Source organism: Danio rerio, chromosome 19 (genome assembly GCF_049306965.1).
Source record: "Danio rerio strain Tuebingen ecotype United States chromosome 19, GRCz12tu, whole genome shotgun sequence".
Taxonomy (NCBI): Eukaryota; Metazoa; Chordata; class Actinopteri; order Cypriniformes; family Danionidae; genus Danio; species Danio rerio.
The window spans coordinates 10,209,004-10,230,397 of record NC_133194.1 but is presented as its reverse complement, the minus strand read 5'-3'; the positions used below and the strand labels follow the sequence as shown (position 1 = coordinate 10,230,397).

The following is a 21,394-nucleotide window of genomic DNA, read 5'->3' as shown; positions in this document are numbered from 1 at the left end:
AGATTTTTTAAAAGTGTTCAAAATAAATGAATGTAATAAAATATTACGATTGCAGAATAAAAAAAAATTTAATACTTTTAATATGCTTTTTTTTTACTGAATTTTAAAACTCTGCAGGGTGCAAATCCCACATTTCCTTGAAGAGTAAAGATTTAAAATAATTATGATATTTAACATATTTATCATTACAAGTTTTTAAAAATCAGGTTAAAGCACTGCACTAATGCCTGATTAAGTACCAAAACGCGCACACACAGTCAATATAGAAATGACATGACAAGAACGCAGTGATTGTAAAAACATTTTGCCTGTAGAACCGCTGTGAAAACCCATTCACAGCAAGCACACAGACAGCCCCTTTATTCTATAGTCACAACATATATTTATTCATATTTACACATATTTATACAATCGGATCCATACAAAGACACAAAAAAAGAGATGCTATTTATCTAAATAAATACTGTAAACGTGTGCTGAGGGACGCTCTTGCTCTCGCTTACTTGGTTTGAAGTGAACTGAATACAAACGTTGTCGCATTTTTGATTTTCAGCTGATCGCTAAAAATGCGCAAAACGTATCCCCCTCAGCTGTAACAGCGATACTCATTTCGTCAGTTATTTTCAAAAATGGAGTGTTAAGTTAATGCTTTTGACCATCACACCACTTGTGGAAGTCCAAAAATTGGCCAAATTGGCTGGAAGAACTGAAACTCATTCCCATTCCCCATTGTCCAATCAGTCATGACTGTTTTCTGGGATCTTCTTCACATTTTCATTGCTGACATGGAGCTGTCCTCACATTATGGAAGGATGACAGAAAACTCATGGCTTTATTATCTCTTGCTCTACAAAACGAACGTCAGTCCAGCTCCATGTAATCCTGTCGGCATGCGAGTCCTTTTTTTTGGCGTTGGTTGAAGACGAGAGTGTCAGTGTCACCGGCTGATGTCACGGTTTGCCTCCCAGCTCTTACCTGCGCTCAGTTCGCTGCTGCTGATGCCGCTCTGGAAAAACGGATGCCTGAGAGCTGCAGCAAGAGTCAGACGCTTCGATGGCTCGTACTCCAGCATGGCCTCGATCAGGTCGAACAGCTGGTGATGCTCCTCAGCTTCAGACAGAAGATATCGCTGAGAAAAAAAAAAGAGGAGAGGATGACGATCAGTACAGTTGAGGGCAAAACTATGAGCCCTGCTGTGCAATATTTATTCTTTTTTGAATATTTCTCTAGTGAAACTTAAGGAATTAAGGACATTTTCACAGTAATTTCTTTCATATTTTTTCTTCTGGAGAAAGTCTGGTTTAAAAAGGTTAAGGTTAGTATTGTCTACTGAACAAACCAATGTTATACAAGACTTGCCTAATGAACCTAGTTAAGCCTTTAAACGTCACATTAAGCTGAATACTAGTGTCTTGAAAAATATCTAGGGAAATATTATGTGCTGCCATCATGGCAAAGATTAAAAAAAAAAAAAATCAGTTATTAGATCTGATCATATTCAAATATAAAGTCAACAACACATTTTTTTATCCACTGTTTACTATTACAGTGGATTAACCATTACATTTCCAGGTCAACTACAGTCATTTACATGTGTTAATAACTCTTAAGATAATGTAATTAACGAATGATAAATTAGGGATACACTAAATGTTTGGCCATTGAAAATTATTGGTAGTAAATGGCAATTTTTGGTTTCCGGCCAAGTGAGAATAACAGCGAATATAGGAGCCAAAAAAGCCATATTCACTGCACCGTTGACTAGCTTGCGTGTGCAATAATTCCATAGACATAAGCACATATTTCTACATAGTATACTTGCTCCTGTTGCTTGCCATTGTGCTACTGTGCGTTCTTGGCAAAGCTGGTAAAATGGCACCTCTCGACTCTCAAAACTATCATTTTACTGTCAATAAAATGTGATTAGTTTATTGGCTCGTTTTAAAGTCATTTTAAAGGCCATGTCTATTATGCTTACTAAGTCTGCATTTACTTGAAAAAATGTATTTATAGATGTGCTGGAAAAAAAAATCATAATTTAAAAGTTGTTGTTTTTTTTTTAAATAGAAATTCAAACTTGTTCAATCAAAAGTAATAGTAACTAATTGTATAATGATTCAGGTTCATAAATGCTGTTCACTAAACTTCCCATAATAAGAACAATAACTATTGACAACCAATTAACACCTAACTAGCATGTTACAATATAACAGATATATTTCTGTAAGTTTAAACTGGAATAAAGAATACAATTTCTAACTATTTTAGTGTATTTCAATCAAATCAATTGAGCCTCGAGTATTACAAGACCAATATATATATATATATATATATTCCTTGTAAAATTGCACATTTAGCTATAGGTGATTTAAATATGAAGCCAACAAATTTACCCGTAAAGGTTTGCAGTTTTCTCTGACGTATCTTCCTGCTGAAGAGTTCTCATCCCAGTCCAGGCGTCCACGATAAAAGTACTTCTGTTTCCTGTAGAGATTATAAACATCGTTCATGTTTGGGTAGTAAAATGTCCAAGGAAATGAATCTTTGAAAACAGGCTTTAAAACATCCAATTAAGGCTGATTTATACTTCTGCGTCAAGCACACACGTATCCTCCGGCGCAGCCTACGCATGGCCCTCGCTGTGGCCGTTGTTGACACTGCGAACCTCTCAAAAAAAATTTAACTATACGTCATGATGTGTAGTGCAAGCTCTGTGATTGGTCGGCTTGCTAGCGCTGACAAGCGTGGGTGGAGTTGAAAGTAGCGCGAGAGAGATGGAGCGAGTGTTTAAAAGTGTTGTCCCATGAAGGAACTCTAGATGGGAACTTTTGTTTTGTGTTTACTTTATGATTAAAATTGCTACACGTCCGCCCACCTCAAAATGAGCAAGTTTGAGCCACTTGTACATTAAGGTAGTGTTTTAGAAATAAACAAAACACCAGCGAAGAAACTCAACACAGAGGAACATAAACACCTACTACCAGCTATAGTTTCGGAAGTGTTATTGCAGAGCAACACAAACAGCACACAGATTTATAAAAGCACGGCAACACGCAATGCATACGCCATGGGTGCACGCCGATCACTCGACGCAGAAGTATAAACCAGGCTTTATGAATATGCACCTAGTTTTCCGAATCATCCGGGAAGGAACAGGGCCCAGAATTCTCTCCATCATAGCTAAATGCTCCCGATTATCATGAGTCTGTGAAACAGAAAAACAATCAAATTATGCATTTTTTACAAAGACGTTACATAGGTTAGACTCCCTAGCTATACATTTTGGCATTTGTTTCACAATATACATACAGCATATTTAAAGCATATTAGCTGTGTGTGTCAAGGTTGGTGAAGTTTTGCATTTAATTCATGTTACTAAAAACTTTGATATTATTTTGATTTGATTATTTATTTATTTTTAAATGTGCTGCAAATTTCAGTTTAGTTTTAGTTTGTTACATTAATGATTTTGTTAGTTTAGTCTTTTTGAACATATCTGAATGTAGTTTTTATACATGCAGTATTAATAGCTCTAGCTCAGTGTTAACAGAACACTTCCAGTGTCAACCAATACAAAGTTTACTGTTTTCCCAGTTTACATGAACTTAGGGAAACATATAAGTAATAAAAATAAATAAAACACTTTGACCAAACTCAACACCACACACATGCAACTTAAATAAATAAAAATAAGCATTATGAAAAATTCAGACAAACCTCTTCATATAAAGTATGTAGTTTAATAGGTCTAGATAATATTTGAGCAAATTAGGAAAATGTCAGCTCAAATTTTATGCAACATTAATAATAATAATAATAATAAATCTTTACATTTAAATAGCGTTTTTCTGGACACTCTGCACACCATACACCAGCTGATTGGTAGAGAGGAAACAGAGTGATGAAGCCAATTATTATGTGGGGATGGACAGGGACCAGTGGGCAAATTTAGCCAGGATGTCAGGGTTAAACCCCTACTCTTTTTCTAAGGACTACTGGTATTTTTAATGACCACAGAGACCTCGGTTTAATGTCTCATCTGAAAGACAAAACATTATAAGTATTGATTCTGAAAACTTTTGTTTATTATTTGTGACAATTATTTCTAGTTGGTTTTTCAGCGACTGTCGTTTGTTTCCGTTTTTTTTTATTTAATGTGAATCAATTTTATTTTGGTTAACAAAAATATTTTTTGACCAACAGTTTTAGTGATCGTGTACTAAAATTACCTTGGCGTGTGTGCGAATGAGAGAGAGCATTAGTGAGAGCATGTGCGGTCAGAGGGTGAGCGGCAGGTGTTTAGCTTCAGCGTGTGTGCGTACATGAACACATGTGACCTCTTGCTCAGAGTCGAACTGATCTTAAGCTGCTTACTGAACACAAACAAGAGTGGCTGTGCGGAGGAGCTGCTATCATGACTCATGGTGTACCTGGAAGAGGGTGAAGCCGAGGTAGTACTCGAAGAGGATGGAGCCAATACTCCATACGTCACACGGCTGACTCCAACCCAGTTCTACAAATAGCAAAAAACAACCTCTGTGAGTTGGAATCATCTAGTGGTGAAGATTTGTTACTGCATTGTAACTTTTCAGAACTATATACACATTTCTGATGAGACAATGTATAAACAGCTCAAGGGAAACACATTTTCAGAAATTTTCAAATCAGTAAAAGAATTACTTTCTAAAACGTAAAAGTTTTATGAAAAAATGTTGCAAATACATTTGACATTTAAAAAACATTTATATTTCAGACACACGCAAACACTACCTGCACATACATTAACATTAACTAATACAGCCTCATTGTAAAGCGTTATCTAGATTTCAAATAAAGGTTTCTATTTACCAAAGAACCATGAAATATAACAGGGATATAACCTTAGAAAATAACTAGATAAGTAAACATTCACGACAAGCTTTAATGAAAGCGTGACGAAGCAGGGCCTGGTAACTTTTAAAATAACAAAATGTAAAGGCACTTTTAAGGGCTGCACAATATATCTTTTCAGCATGATATCGCGGTCTGTGAATCTGCAATGTAGAGGGTTTCGATCATTGGGTCCAAAAATCTCATACATAAAATCGAAGGATGTAACGATAAACCGAAGTCACGTTTCGATGCATCTTATGTTTTTTGGCTGCTAAGTTCTTGTACTGATGAGGTCTTTTCTGTCTCGACTGACTGTATTCTTTATGGTAGCATGTGCACCAAACCATCACGAATACATGTACACCCTGTACACACATACACCCTTAGTGAAATCCCATATGTGAAGAAAGTATGTAAGCTAAGTAGTGTATCCTAATTCACAGTATTAGGATACACTATGTTAGCAAACGGTAGACAAAAAATACCCAGATGACCTGCTACTACTTGTGAGATTCTTAAGTGTGAATCCAATAGCCACTATAGTATCCCACAAGGCCACATGAGAGAATTTATGAATGGGAGTGAGCGGGTCGGTTATATGATTATGACAATATAGCAAATATAGTATATCCGTATTACATTCATAATACTCATATTCACACAGCAATAAGGTCACTGGTTTGAGCCTTGGCTGGGTCAGTAGGCATTTCTGTGTGGAATTTACATGTTCTCCACTTGTTAGCGTGGGTTTCTTCCAGGGGCTCCAGTTTCCCCCAAAGTCCAAATACATGCGCTATAGGTAAATTGGGTAGGTTAAATAGCCTGTATTGTATATGTGTGTGTGCGTGAGAGAATGAGAGTGTGGGTGTGTTGATGGGTTACAGCTAGAAGGGAATCTGCTGCACAGAAAATATGCTGGATAAGTTGGTGGTTCATTCCGCTGTGGTGACCCTTGATTAATAAAGGGACTAAGCCAAAAATAAAATAAACACTCAAATTCATACTAGTGCCTTTCTAACTTGCTTAGAATGATTTTGTGTGTTTTTGGCATATGCCAACCATGGTTGTTAAGATTTTCTAATGATAGGGGTCTAACTAGCTATACAGATGATGTTCTAAAAGGCCTTGATATAGATGGATGTTGGTTAAACACTTTGCAAAAGTTTTTGTTTCAAAATTTTGGCATTTTCAAGTGAAATATGGAATTTTTTGATTGTTCAGTTTACAAATACCATAAATTTGATGAATTATGAAAGGTTTGAGACAATCAGCATATTAGAATTTTTTTGTAATGTAGAGTAATGATACTGAAAACTCAGCAGTCGTTAAGGGACTTTTACTAAATTAAATGCAGCTTTGAGAGTAGATGGCTTAAATACCGTTTTAAATTCTATGGACCCTAAACCTTTGACTGAAAACCAACACAGATAAAAAAAAAAATAATAGTAATAAAAAATAAAAAAAAAGAGCAAATGAAGTCATTAATTTAGCTGATTTCTATTTGCCAAAGCAACAGTCAGCAGATTTCCTAACAGATTAAAGGTGGGTAGCGACTTTCATGGCAACCAACCTTACGTTGGTGGATTCCCTGCAGTCTGCTGAATGAAGTCACTGCAGTCTCCAGCTGGCTCTAATTAAATTCCGTGTGGTGGAAAGGAAGAAGCTAATCTGATGTGTTGCTGCAGTGACTAACTCACTCACATGCTTTAACATGTCTCACTTTACATTTATAAATAAAATATTACACACTACCTGACAAAAGTCTTGTTATCGATCCCAATTCTAAGAGCAACAAATAATAACTTGATTGCTAGTTTATCAATTGAAAGAGTGGCAGAAGGTACATTTTTCCAATCAATCATCTGTTGAACAGCATCCCAATCTTCACAAATACTGCAGAAGACCTACTGGAACCAGCATGGACCCAAGATTCTGACAAAAATCAGTAATGTTTGGTGAAGGAAAAATCATGGTTTGGGGTTACATTCAGTGATGGGGTGTGCGAGAGATCTGCAGAGTGGATGGCAACATCAACAGCCTGAGGTATCAGGACATTTGTGCTGCCCATTACATTCCAAACTACAGGAGAGGACAAATTCTTCAGCAGAAGAGCACTCCTCATACTTCAGCCTCCACATCAAAGTTCCTGAAAGCAAAGAAGGTCAAGGTGCTCAAGGATTGGCCAGCCTAGTCTCCAGACATGAACATAATTGAGCATGTCTGGGGTAAGATGGTGGATGCATTGAAGATGAATCCAAAGAATCTTGATGAACTCTGTGAGTCCTGCAAGAATGCTTTCTTTGCCATTCCAGATGACTTTATTAATAAGTTATTTGAGTGATTGCAGAGATGGATGAATGCAGTCCCCCAAGCTCACGGGAGTCTTACACAATATTCAGTCTTTTTTCACTGCACCATGACTTTACTTTCTATACTGTACAATATTTCTGTTAAGTGACATGACTTTTGTCTAAGCAGAGTCAGATTTTACTCTCCTAATTAATTAGTTATTTAAAAAAATAATAATAAAATCAGGGCATGATCATATTTTGTTTTGGTAAAATAAGCATATTCTAGAGGCATTTGCCTTTCATATGAGCCACTTCTGATACCAAATGATTAATTGGAATTCAAATTATTATTTGTTGTTCCTAAAACTTGGATAGACAACAAGACTTTAGTCAGGAAGTGTAGATCAAATCAGTTTTTTCTTTAAAAAGAAAACAAATGTTGGGTCAAACACATTGCAGGATTGTTTTTACCTAAAATAACTTCAGGAGCTCTGTAGTGTCTGGTGGAAACAATGGTGCTGTGGTGCTCATGGTCAAAGGTAGCGCTGCCGAAATCAACCACTCTCACTGCTGTGTTCTTCACAGTTCGCTCATCTCGTTTCTAACTCAGAGAAAGACAGGGATTGTCCATTCATATGCATCTCCTTCAATCTATATGCAACTAATGGATTGCTAATGCACAATAAAAAATCCTATTCAAAACCCAAAGTCATCACCTTCTCAACATTATACGTGACTGTGTAGTCCGAGTTCACAAACAGGATGTTTTCTGGTTTCAGATCTGTGTGTGTCAGTTTGTTTTCATGTAAAACTGGAAAAGAGGAGAAAGAGATCACAATTAGCAGATTGAAAAACACTGTGAGCTGCAGTACTGACCCCTAAAGACACCAAAAATAGTGTGCAACCTGCTTTATTTGGGGAGAGCATATATTTCATGCAATGTTACTTACATTTGACAGCCAGGCAGACCTGGTAGGCCATATGACGGACTTGGTTGATGGAGTACGGCAGGTAGTTGTTTTCTTTGAGGAAATCAAAAGTGCTGAGAGCCAAGAGTTCGAAACTGATGCACATATGGCCATGGTAATCAAACCAGTCAAACATCTGCACACACAGACTAAAAAAAACAAGAAAAACATCAAGTAATCAGTTTATTAGGTCCATCTTGAACTTCACACCAACAAGGCGGCATGCAATGGTTCAAAACATGCCGAGACGTGGTAATTATGCAAAGAAGCTCACTTATTATTCTCAGGATCCTTTTCGTTGATTCTTTCCAGTACGTTGATCTCCAGGCGGGCAGCCTCTTTGTACTTCTCCACATTTTTGATGATCTTCAGAGCGACATGTGCTCCACCCCTGAAACAATAAGAGGACCAAGTGTTTAAACACTGCAGATTTCACTTCTCTGCTGTAGGTTTTATTTGTCCAATTCTGCGGTCCAAAAATAAATAAAATAAACTGAAATATCTTGAAATCTCACTATCTGGTGATTTTTTTGTCAAACTGGAAATCAGTGGAAAAATTAACATGAAAGTTGCTTACTTCTATATTGAAAAATAAGGTGGAATAATTAGTAATGATGGTTTATTATTGTTGTTGTTTTTATTATTGTTATAAATATTATTAATGCTACTACTACAATAATTATTATAGTTTATATTTTAGTTTATACAACTGTAGCCTCTTCACCCTGTATTACACCGCCCACACCAGCGACATCAAGAAAGCTAAACAACTCTACACAGTTTGACAAATCATGCAGCTGTTGGACAACATAATAGACTTTTAAGTCTTATTTGCTCGAGAATGTAGTTGTTTAGATTGCAACTATGCAGTTTTTTTAATAGTGCCTATTTGGATATGCATAAATTCAGGATGTCATGTGTCATGAGCACTCCTATGATGGCTACTAGACATGGGCCGGTATAAGATTCTGATGGTATGATAACCTTGAAAAAATAAATCTCAGTTTTACGGTAATACGATATTGTGATTACTGCTTAAATAAATGAATTATATATATATATATATATATATATATATATATATATATATATATATATATATATATWAAATTTTTTTTTTTTTTTTTTCCGGTTTGAAAACAATACATTTTATTTTGAGAAACACTTAAAATATTTTGGAAGTATACAGTAAACATGTCAGGCTAAATAATTCAAATGAATCATTGACTTCTGCTGTCTTCAATAGTTTCAAAAACACAGATTTTTTTAAACCATTTAAAATTGCATCATTGGATATCTAATCTGCTAGAGATTCTGTTGTCATAAACTAAAAAAATTTTTTTTTAAATCTTACACATACCTCAGGAACAGTATAGCAGAAAATTGCCAGTTTTAAAACCTTAACTTTTCTAAACCACTGTATACCTTGAAAACGGTTATCGTCTTATGCCTAATGGCTACTTATTCAAAAGTATGGTGGGTGTCTATTTTAGTCTGCTGTAAAATGTTATCTGTTTAGGCTATATCTAAAGGCAATATTTTGGTCAGTCATCTGTTATTTACTCCAGAGCAAATAGATTTGACTGCAATGTTAAGTTTAGCTTAATGCTGAATGAAAACTAGGTTGTTATTCTTTTGACTGATTTACTTGTCTTTATATTTTTGTTTGTTAAGTGTTATTAATAAATAAATTAATTTCATATAAATTGCAGTAAAATTTAATAAAAAAAAAATATTTATGTAGAACAAATTTTGTAGTAATTTAGCACGACTTGAGAAAAGAAATTGTTGTTACATTGTTCCACTTCTAGATGGCGTCAGAGACCGCATAATAAGCCAGAGGATAAAAATGTTTTTCTGAGCATAAATTTAAAATGAAACTTGAACAAATCATTATAGAACTGTTAAAGTGACATTCAAAGTCGATCTCTCTCTAGTATATTATTGCTATATTTAATATGCCATAGCAATCTGGTAGTGTTTGCTTTGCTTCGGCTTTTTCGGCGGTTAAATTTTCCCAAGAAATACAGGGAGATCTCTGTGACTGATGGCATTTTATGCCGTGCAGCCTTATAATCCTAAAATGCGAGCAAAATTATCTGTTCTTTCATCACGTAGACACTATAATACTCTACATAATGCAGGAAAGTTGTTCAAATACTAGCTCTTAACGTGACGTTTTTGAACTGGCAACGATTTCTTCTGTTCTGACCGTCAGCTGTAGATGTGAATGAATGGTGGAAGAAAGTAGTTCCTCATTCAACAGGGTTTTTGAGTGTTTGTGTGTTGAGTGTTTGATTTTCTTTTTTTTTTACACCGACTATTCCGTCAAACTGTTGTATAAACACAATATCACACTTGTAGCAGTGCAGTTGATATTGCTCATGTATATAATTATATTTCTTTTCTGTTATAAAACTTAATTACCATTAGCTAAAAATACAAATTTTATTGCGGATCAATAAAAACCTTAGGATGAGCCTTATTTTGCTCTATGTGATCTTACAGGAAACATAAGGATGTTCTATTTCTTTTTGACTAAACTGAACTGGATCATACACTTCATTTCTGTCCAACAGAGCAGATATTTCCCAGCTTAACAACTAGACAGACGTTTAAACAGCTGGACAACACTTTTTTTTTTTGTTTGACGTTCACACCATGCTGGTTTCGCAATGAAGCAGCTGATTGGTTGCTAAGTGATGATGCTCACCTGCGATGATCAATACATTGCATCACCCTCCCGAAGGTGCCCTCACCCAAAGTGCTGACAATCTCATCTAATAGACAAGTACAGAGAGAAAGAAGTAGAGAAAGGGGAGGGGGAAATTTAAAGACAGCAATTAGACAATGCATTTAAAGGGAAAACAATTCTAAAGATTTCCTAAAAATGACAATTTTAACTGTAAATGCGACTATCTATTCGAGTTAACCTAAAAAGAAAATCAGGCGAGTGTCAATAAGCACACAGTCGAAGATTTAAGATGTTTTTTTCCATTATTAAAAATAGCCTGCAGTTTAAAAAAAAATAAAAGTAAAATAAATCTGTCTGACGAACAAAAATAAGGAGAGTTTGTTTGATTAAAAAATGGATTTAAGACTACAGGACTTAAAGTAAATAAAGCCTCTAGCTATTAAAAATGTGTATATTCTAAACGTCACACAGCAAACAGATCCTACAATCTACATGACTGACAGCATACGATGTTGGGGCGATGTCAATCTTGATGTAGCCAAATGCTCCAACAAGACCATAATAAAAATGGCACTTTTTATGGAGACTCGGTAATGTCAAGATAAAAAAAATAAAGGGATCATAATTCTACACAGCAACACAATCAGCCCATCCCCACTGAAAAGAATAAATAAAGGAGCGGCTAAAGACATGTTAGACATGCCTTCCCCCATCGCCTGTGCCGGCAAAAGGGGAGAACAATCATCATCATCATCACCACCATCATCATCATCATGACCTCCTGCCCTCCCCTGTGTGTCTGCTGTGTGCTGGTACTGATAGGGAGAAAGGTTACGATATAGGAGTAGAGGAGTAGTAGTAGTGGCAGTGTGTACATCTCTCTTGCAGGACGTCGCCACTCCGACAGATCAGGTGACCCTCCTCGTCGTCCCTCACACACAGTGCCCTCGTCCCGCTGTCACTCCGCTGCTTGGGCCACAGGTCAGAGGTCAGGAGGAGGGGGAGCGGGAGAGTGCAGGGGGGCAGCCACGGTGACGAAGACGAGCAGTGTTGTAGTTGATGTTGTAGGTAGGTTTGGTGGTCATGGGGCGATTCGTATGACACCACGTGAGGAGATATATATAACGATAGGGATATAGTGCAAGGGATCAAGTCAAAGATAACATTTTACCCCTCCCTTCTTGCTTGCTTACATTCTCCCCACTCATCCCTCAGCCTAGCAACCCTGACAAGAAGTCACAAAAAAAGCAACCTGCATCAACATTTACTCAAGAGCACATGAGTAAAGGCATAGCTAATTCACAACCATCAATCCATAAAACAGAAACAGGTTGCTCGAGTGTGGGAGACTGAAAATCAAATTAAACAGCCAAAATTGAGCAACTTTTTTTATTTTATATATAAACTGTGTGAAAGACTTCTATAAGAGTGTTAGGAATGCTCCGATCAGGATTTTTGCAGCCGATAACGAGTACTGATTCCTTGTCATGGTGATCGACGATACAGAGTATTGACTCTAATGCTTCAAGCTTTATAATGCATTAAGCATGTTTTCCCTCCGAATATGAACCTTAAGAGTAGAGCTCACCTTACCTAAAATATCTTTTATAACTATTTAGGTGTGAACATGTCATGGCCAGAAGCAGCTTTAGACTGTATGAATATGGAGCCAGATCAGTCTCAAAAAAATAAAAAATAAATAATAATAATAATAATAATTCATACATGCACAGCACAATTCACAAAATCCAATTTGTACATCTGTAAACAGTTTGCAGATTCACAAGTAAAAATCATATAGATTTTCACTAAATGAATTGGATTCGTGCATTTATGAATCGTGTTTTGAACTCACAAATTGTATTTGTGTATTTATGAATCGTGTTTTGAACTCACAAATTGTATTTGTGCATTTATGAATCGTGTTTTGAACTTATAAATCGGATTTGCATATTTATTAATCATGTTTTGAAGTTACGAATTGGATTTGCATATTTATTAATCATATTTTGAAATTACGAACTAGATTTGCATATTTATGAATTGCTTTAAACTCACGAATTGCATTTGGATATTTCTGAATAGTGTTTTGAACTTACGAATTAAATTTGCATAATTATGAATTGTGTTTTTAACTTACAAATTGGACTTGCAAATTTATTAATCGTGTTTTGAACTTACGAATTGGATTTGCATATTTATGAAGCGTGTTCTGAACTTACGAACTGGATTTGTATTTTTATGAATCGTGTTTTGAACTTACGAATTGTATTTGCATATTTATGGATTGTGTTTTGAACTTACAAATTGGATTTGCATATTTACGAATTGTGTTTTGAACTTACAAATTTTTTACATTTAAAAATTTGTGTATTTGTAATCATGTTTTGAATTTATGAATCAAATTAGCATATTTTTAAATAGTTTTTATATTTAAAAATTTGTTGTGTATTTTTGAATAGTTTCTTTTAATTAATGAATTGAGATTAAGTCACGAAATGTAATTATCGGCAGATAGTGATCTTTGGCTGATCGATCGGAGCATTCCTAGTGTGTAGATAGAGAATGGATGAGATTTATAACATAATTAAAGAGGCTCTTGCAATAAAAGCATTACTATTCATATTTAGAATAAAATCTACAGTGATTAATGTGAGCCTTACATTAATTTGTTAAACACAAGGCCAATTCCATTATAAAACACTGAAAGCCAACATATGGACTATCACTATTTAAAAAAAGACAAAACATCAACAAAAAGAAGAACATAAAACAAAGGAGTTCATACTTACCAAATCCTGGGGCTGTGGAAAAGAACAGCGTTATGGGGAAAGAGAGACAGGAGCGTGTAGAGGTGGAGAGAGAAGAAGGGATTTGGGGAGGGAAAGAGCAGGCTTGGGTATTGAAGTACTCACCGAGGAGGATGCGCTATAGGACCTGGTTCTACGCCGCCTTCGTTTGTGCTTACGCCTGCTGCCTTTCCTCCGGTATGAGTCCTCGCGGTCCCGGTCGCGTCCCCGGCGAAAGTCGTAGCTGGGCGAGGCGTCGCGAGAGTAGTAGTTGCTCGGCGTCCGGTGATCCCTGTTTTGATCCCTGTCCCGTTCCCTGCTGTGGTCCAAGCGCCGGTAGCTCTCGCCGTAGTGTCTGTCGTATGGCCTGCGGTCTGAAGAACGGTTGTCGTAGCTGAGGAGAAGATGAAAGAGAGCTCTGAAATCAGATGCACCTCTGATAAAATGCTAAACTCCTAATAAGTTGTTGATCAGGTATAGCAGACAAAAACATTTGCAATACAATTTAAATTAAAGTCATTAAAGGTCTCCTGAAATTCAAATCTTTTTTTTTTTTTTAGATGTTGTATTGTCAGTATGTTAGTTTTTAGGATATCTACAAGCTAGTGTGCTACAAAATAGACAATATTAGCACTTCGAAGATATAAACACTTAAAGTGTGCAGTTTGTCACTTACGTCTAAATGGATCAATCACTTTTTTTCACGTCACTTTATAATTTAGATTCTCATTAAATCTTCTGACCAATCAAATGCTCTCTAGTATCTGACATGCCCCGCCCCCTTCAAGATACTTTTTATTTGATGCGCTTGAGCTCAACCACTCACCAGCGGATCTGTGATACAAAATGCTATTGGCTGTATTTTAAAAATGGGAGGGAATAGTCTGTCCCACCCTCCATTTTTCTGTTGAGATTACGTCAAACATTAAATAAAACTTCACAATTCAAAGCACTTTCATGGGAAAGTGTATAGGGGTGTACCCTATGTAAAGAAAGTATACCCTATGTACAGTTGCCTTGAAACTGGGCCGAAGCACTCGCATTGCATTCACACCTGAGCACGTTTACACCATCACTGAAGCGCTGTTTAATAAGAAGCACTCTCGCTCAGCATAGTGGAGATTTCGTTGGTTATATCGTATTAGTTGTTTGAGATTCCAGTGACAGTCAAATATTTCACCAAACAGATCAGCCACTTGTGAGGCTCATAAACAATCAAAGTCCTCGTGCTGCAGGATTTAGGTTTGCTGAAGGTACAGCTATCATGCAGTGAGGGTTTTGCATCTTTAATAATCTACGTCTGTTTGCGTTCATTGAACAGTGAGAATGATTAATAAACACATGAAAGACTCCCATAAAAGTCACGACTCGTCTTCAGTTTCGGGCTCAAGCGCGCTTTGCACTCACACTACAAGTGTACCACGCCGAAGCCAAAGTGAACCGCACTCTGGCAAACCTTCCAACCAGGCCAGGGCCAGCCAACTGAACCGTGCCTGACCCCAATTCAGAGCACTCACACTTCTCAAACGATCTGGAAAACGGGCCTGGGAATGGTTCGGACAGCATAGTGCAAGTGCGCCCTTAAATTGCAATAACACTATTATGCATTAGTAGATATTACTGATACTGAATGTGTGGATGCATAATTAGTGGAAGGCAATTATTTTGTCTAAAAATAAATAAATAGATAATCTTTGCTGTTCTTGTTTGCAGAGCTGTGGTTATATAATAACATGACTATAATTTCAATACAATATAAATATAATACAGTACAATCTGCAATATTATGCTATTTTATGATTATATTATAAATATTATAGCAAATTATTTTTGTAATGAAAAACCGAAGTATAACTTCAGTGTCACATGACCCTCAGAAACTATTCTAATATGCTGAATATGCTTAAGACATTTTTGTAGCTTAACATTTGTTAAATTATTTACTAGAAATGATTTATGAAATCAAATCAAGAAAATATTAGTATTGCAATTTTCACTGAAAAAAAGCATCATTACCCAATTTTCATTTACAGTACAACTAAACTGATGAGTTTGGAGGTTAGGACAGACGGCAACCATATTACTTGAAAAATCTGCTCAATTACGCCCAATCCCAATTATATTTTTGTAGCCCTCCCGCTTGGCCCTTAAAACAGAGTGTTAAGGGGAAGGGCTTCCAAATGTACCCTTAAGAATTGGGACAGCACCTGCACACGTCATCGCGATCTCATGCTTTATATAAGATCAGACAATCAGCTGTAGTTATTCCAGTTGTGTTATTTATTTATTTTTTTGATAATATATGCCTTCAGTGACTTCCTGAAGATAAATATGTTCTCATAATGATCTAATGTGGCAATAAGATGATAAATATACTGTGCATTTACACCGTGGCCATATTCATCTACTGTATGTAAACACACAGCAAAACAACATTAACACTATAGCAGACACTGTAAAAAGCTCATTTCCAGCCACTAGACCTTACTGACAGGGTATTCGAGTCTCATCAGGTGTCAAAATGTTGTGGAACTGCTGTACAGGAGTTATTATTAGCGATTATAGATCGTAAAATTTAGCGTTTTTTATTTTAACAGGTTTTTTTAAAAGCATGACGGTAAAACAAACGCGGTTATAAATATATAAAAACATGCTTGTTTGTTGTAAAAAGTTGTAATAATGACAATAAAAATAATTTGTGGATCTCCTTACTTCCGGGTGCAACTATGGCTGGTGTATTCTGGGAAATTTTCTGACCTCTTGGTTTCGAGCGTGGTCTTGAAAAATCTTCATTCTAAGGGGTATCTACCCCTTGCGATTAGCCCTACGCCTCTAAGCTAAAAAGAATTGGGACAAGGGGAAGGGCTAAGGGGTAGAATTGAGATTAGGCCTTCCTGTTAGTGAGTGGACTTTTAAGCTCTATAATAATAATAAACTGGTGAACCAGGTTGTTTGTTTTCCAGCACTACTCAATGGAAATGTTTATACCTCCTGGATCTGGCATAGCCGGTGTCCTGTCTGTGTCCTCTCGCTCTCCTCTCACGTTCACTGCTGGAAGAATAGGTTGGAGAGCGGCGATGTCGAGGTTTTCTTCCTCGATCTCTGTCTCTGTCCCGCTCTCTATATCGATCTTGGTAGCTGCTGCGGCTGGCCCTCTCCGAGGACGGATACCGCCTGGAGTGTGGCATCTGCTTGAGTTGAAGAAGGAAAAAATACTAATAAATTTTTTCAAAAAAAATCAAAAGAAAAAAGTAAAACAAGCATTTAAATAGTTGCAACAGCAAAAATCTTTTGAGCTGTGGACAATGTGAAAATGTATTTTTCTCTGATGAGTCCATCATCACTCTCTTTCCCACATCCAAGAGAGTTACAGAGTGGAGAAGCCCCAAAGAAGTGCACCACCCAGACTGCTGCATGCTCAGAGTGAAGCATGGGGTGGATCAGTGATGGTTTGGGCTGCAATGTCATGGCATTCCCTATGCCCAATACTCATGCTAGATGGGCCTGTTACTGCCAAGGACTACCGAACCATTCTGGAGAACTTTGTGCACCTAATGGAACAAACATTGTATACTAAAGGCAGTGCTGTGTTACATACCAGTGGTAAAAGTTGTTCTTAATTTTTTGTTTTTTCTTCATAGATTTAGAATTAATTTTTGTACGAAACTTTTAATAAATCATTACCTGTTCGTGAAAATGCCCATATGCACATTACATGCATAAAACTTTGTGTATACAGGATGAGGATGTATTAAAAATGTAATTTGTTTTATTTCAACCATGTCAAATAAAAAAAATCACTTAAAATATAAACTTTTGTATAATACCTAAATTACAATTTTCCATAAGTACAGATAAGAACAAGCATAATGTTTTTTTTATTTTTATTTAAATCAATATATCAGTTACGATAGAACGTCAATATATGAGTAAAACAAGAAAGATTTAGATTAATTGTTGTAAACACCAAAATGCGACGTCTCATCAATTCCGAACTTTTTTTAAATAAAAAATAATTTTCAACTAATTATTATTACTAATTCTATTTTTTCAAACTGATATCTAACAAATTATCTAGCCCTGTCATTAAAGAGATCAGAAAAATGTACATTTACTCACACTTAAGTGGTTTTTATGAGTTTCCACTGTTGAAAAAAAAGCTGAAAACCTGTGACCACTGACTTGCATAGCAGGAAACACAAGTACAATGAAAGTAAAGGGTTACAGGTTTTTATCTGTCTTCAAAATATTTTCTTTTGTGTTCAACAGAGGAAAGTCAAACAGGTTTGGAGAAGTAAACGATAACAGGATTCTCAATTTGGGGTAACCTAGCCTTTTAACAGGGTGAAGCAGTGGCGCAGTAGGTAGTGCTGTTGCCTCACAGCAAGAAGTTCGCTGGTTCGAGCCTCGGCTCAGCTGGCGTTTCTGTTCGTAGTGTATGAGTGTGTGTGTGTGTGTGAATGTGTGTGTGGATGTTTCCCAGAGATGGGTTGTGGCTGGAAGGGCATTCGCTGCGTAAAAACTTGCTGGATAATTTGGCGGTTCATTCCGCTGTGGCGACCCCGGATTAATAAAGGGACTAAGCAGACAAGAAAATGAATTAATGAAAAACTTTTTAACAGAAACAATAGACATGGGGGCGTGGGGAGGTATCTTCTGTATTTTATTTTCACTATTATTGAATTTAGGACAAGTGTGACATTTGTGGGGAGTTATTTGGGACATGATAAAGCAGGTGTTAAGACGACACTTGGCACAGGCTTAGACATTAGCATGAGAATGAAAAACACCACATTACTATTTATATTGTTTTTTATATTTATATTTTTTGCATGGATGGCACTTTGTTACTGCCATGCAGTGCTTAAAAACTGAAAAAAAGACGCCTCAGGTCTGCAAAACATTGAATACTACACATCAAAAATATTATACAGACCAGTTTTAGATTTTATCAGGATCTTTATACACATTAGTAAACATATATAATATAATATAATATATATATATATATATATATATATATATATATATATATATATATATATATAAATAATATAGTAAAGCAATAGAAAATAATTTTGAGTTAAAAAAATCAAAATTAATTAGATTTAAAAAATAAACATTTAGCCGAACCAGAAGAGGATTTGAAACGAAGAATTCAAACAAATAATCTGAAAGCTAGATGACATAACGTTAACTTACAGCACTTTGAAATGCTGCGTTTGCCTGTGAAATTAGCCGCAAACTAGATCAAGTCCCAGTTATTAGAGCACACTTCTATATTTAGCCAAAAAACCACAGACACAGCGGTAACACGCAAATGCTTTTAACTGTGAAATAACGATGTCTTAAAAAAAAACAGAAGTGTAATAACATGTAGAAGTGTGTCCAGCGAATTATGACTGAAAACTGCTGTAAAGACAAGGTAAGCTAACCAACTAACGCTGGCTTAACTTGTTATTTCTAATCGCTATTTTTATGCTCGTTCATTTAACGTAAAGTCGCCATGTATCACTCGTCTCTATGGCATAAATGTGAACTGTCGTTTTTGGTGCAAACACGACGCACAAGATGATGTCGCAACGTTTGAAAACGGCAGCTAAATGTGATGTTTTTTTAGCAGAGTTAGCTGCTATCCTCGTCGACGGCCATTTTGAGATCTTCTAATCTTCAACGGACCGTTTCTCTAAAACGCTCCTGAATATTTGAAGGGGAAAGTGACAGACAGCGAAATAATGATTCGTAATCACCGTTTGTGCAGCCAGCCCTGTCCGTTTATCCCAAAGAAAATCCGTGTTGACGCTTCGGATCCCAAATTCTCACTCAAGTCTAATTATTAAACGGTGAAGAAAAAAACACTTCCGGCCCCTCCTCCCGACGCGTCTTTATACCTATACGCGCGCGCGCATCACTTTCACCGTCAACTCGGACAGTATGAACAGTCTCATGAGTTCCATATTCCACCAGACCGCACACCACAGAGAGAGAAGAAAGAGTAATAAAGCCAATTATGATATGGGGATGGTTAGGAGGCCATGATGGACAGAGGCCAGTGGGTAAATTTGGCCAGGATGCCGGGGTTAAACCCGTACTCTTTTTCGAAAGACATTCTGGGATTTTAGGGTACATGCTGAAGCATGCTAATAGGACTTTTAATTTCCCAAGTAACCTGGGTTAAGCGCTTCCGGCGAACTGTATGCCAACGGAAAAATCTGCACGTTTTTAAGGTCTGTTTTCTTTAAAAATCAGCGATCTCCACTGGCTGAGTGATATCAGATATGAAGTGGGCCTCAGATTGTACTAGAAGCACTGCATTAAATTACATTTTCCCCGCCATGTCTTTATAATATTAGCATTGGAGCGACTGCGCTATCCTGCCGATTCTGACGGGCGAGTGCGAGTAAAAGGCCTTTTGTCTCGTTTTACGCTTGAACAACTAAATGAATGCCAAAGTTTATTTAACTGAATGTATTTTAATTACATTACAACATGAGTGCTGTAAAAGGAACCGGAAAAAATTGAAAAAAAAAAACTCACAATAACCGGTCACCGGAAGTATATAAGTATATGGGAACAACACTAGCTCGGCATATACCCAATTATATTCATCTGTCTCCATATTTTGCTGCATCTCAGAATATTACACAGCACCAAAAATGTAAAAATATATATATACTGAATATATTTAATATATTTTTGTGTACGGCAGACGGCAACTCGCCGTGACGCAGATTCCCGAGTCTGTGCTCCAATCAGGTGAGCCCTCTTCAGCGCTAGCCATGACAACGAGATAGCAGTGACGTGCCTTGTAAAAATTTGCATCTGCATTCCTATAAAGCTCGTGTGCTCTCTGTCAGCGTTGTCAGTTCGCTCGGTGTTGCTGTTTGTACTTGACCAAGGTGAGTTCAATACCGACGGTACGAGTGGAGCCACGCCAATCTCACGAAGTCCGCTTCGTGAAGCTTCACTCGGGCCCGTCTGTGCTGTAGTTCCTTGTGGTTTGCGTACATAAACGCAATATCGCAAGGAAGATTACGTGTTTGTTGCTCGAAATGTGCCGCCGAGCAACATCCAGTGAATACTGGCACGGCCTGGCGCCCGGTTTTCTCGTGCACTCCCTGGGGCGAGGCGGCCTTTGAGCCCTAGGCAGGGAACAAACAACCCCCGAGGACCCTCAGGGAAACACGGGGGGCCGGTAGTGGGACCTCGCTGCGAGGGTTATGGTGGGTGGGAGTAGCGAGGCCCACTCATCGTCTATTTTAAACTATAGTTTCAAACTTTAGTTTACTATAGTTTGAAATAGACACCATGGTAACTGTTATGATTAAACTTTATGCAAAGAGCTTAGAATGACCAAGAGCAACAGCCCCGGATTCCGCCTTTTTGAAGTGAAAGCGATCGGCCGTGCATTGGATCTCATTGCTGTCGCGATGGACAGCAGCTGCTTTGTTTATATTTAATTTATTCAAAAAGCGCGTTATTGTTTCCCAAATTGTAGAGTGTCGCCTCTTGGTGATTCTATGCTCTTTGCACTTTGTCAGACTGTTGTAATGTTTTGCTTTGTTTTTCAGCTAAGCTGTTGAGCAAAGAAGGACTATTGAAGACAACAGTTGAAGACAACCGCGGGTTATATTCACGAGCGCGTGCGTTATAATGTTTCCGGGTTGTTTTCTGAAAGTTTGTCTTGTTTGCATGTCAAACTAAATAAACGATACTCTTTCTAAACAGCTGTCTCGTGTTTTATTTGTCCTCTAAAGCCATGCACTGTCATGTAAGTCT

General features: G+C 37.0%; 1 protein-coding gene across 7 annotated transcripts; it reads right to left on the bottom strand.

Moving 5' to 3' along the window:
• Positions 1-291: 291 nt before the first annotated feature.
• On the bottom strand, positions 292-19,478 carry clk2a (CDC-like kinase 2a). Of its 7 annotated transcripts, none has more exons than NM_001044879.2 (13): positions 19,366-19,478; positions 16,604-16,803; positions 13,742-14,009; positions 11,702-11,792; positions 10,845-10,911; positions 8,406-8,522; positions 8,114-8,280; positions 7,880-7,974; positions 7,635-7,764; positions 4,431-4,513; positions 3,126-3,205; positions 2,394-2,484; positions 292-1,129 (listed from the first exon to the last, which is right to left on the bottom strand). In NM_001044879.2, exons 2-13 carry the CDS (start codon positions 16,801-16,803, stop codon positions 938-940), a joined length of 1,581 nt encoding a protein of 526 aa, NP_001038344.1. In that variant the 5' UTR covers positions 19,366-19,478; the 3' UTR covers positions 292-937. The 7 variants fall into 7 exon arrangements, with proteins under 7 accessions (NP_001038344.1, XP_073787014.1, XP_009292322.1 ...); XM_073930913.1 differs by having other exon boundaries at positions 11,702-11,795; positions 16,604-16,806; positions 19,366-19,440; XM_009294047.4 differs by having other exon boundaries at positions 16,604-16,806; positions 19,366-19,440.
• Positions 19,479-21,394: the final 1,916 nt, after the last annotated feature.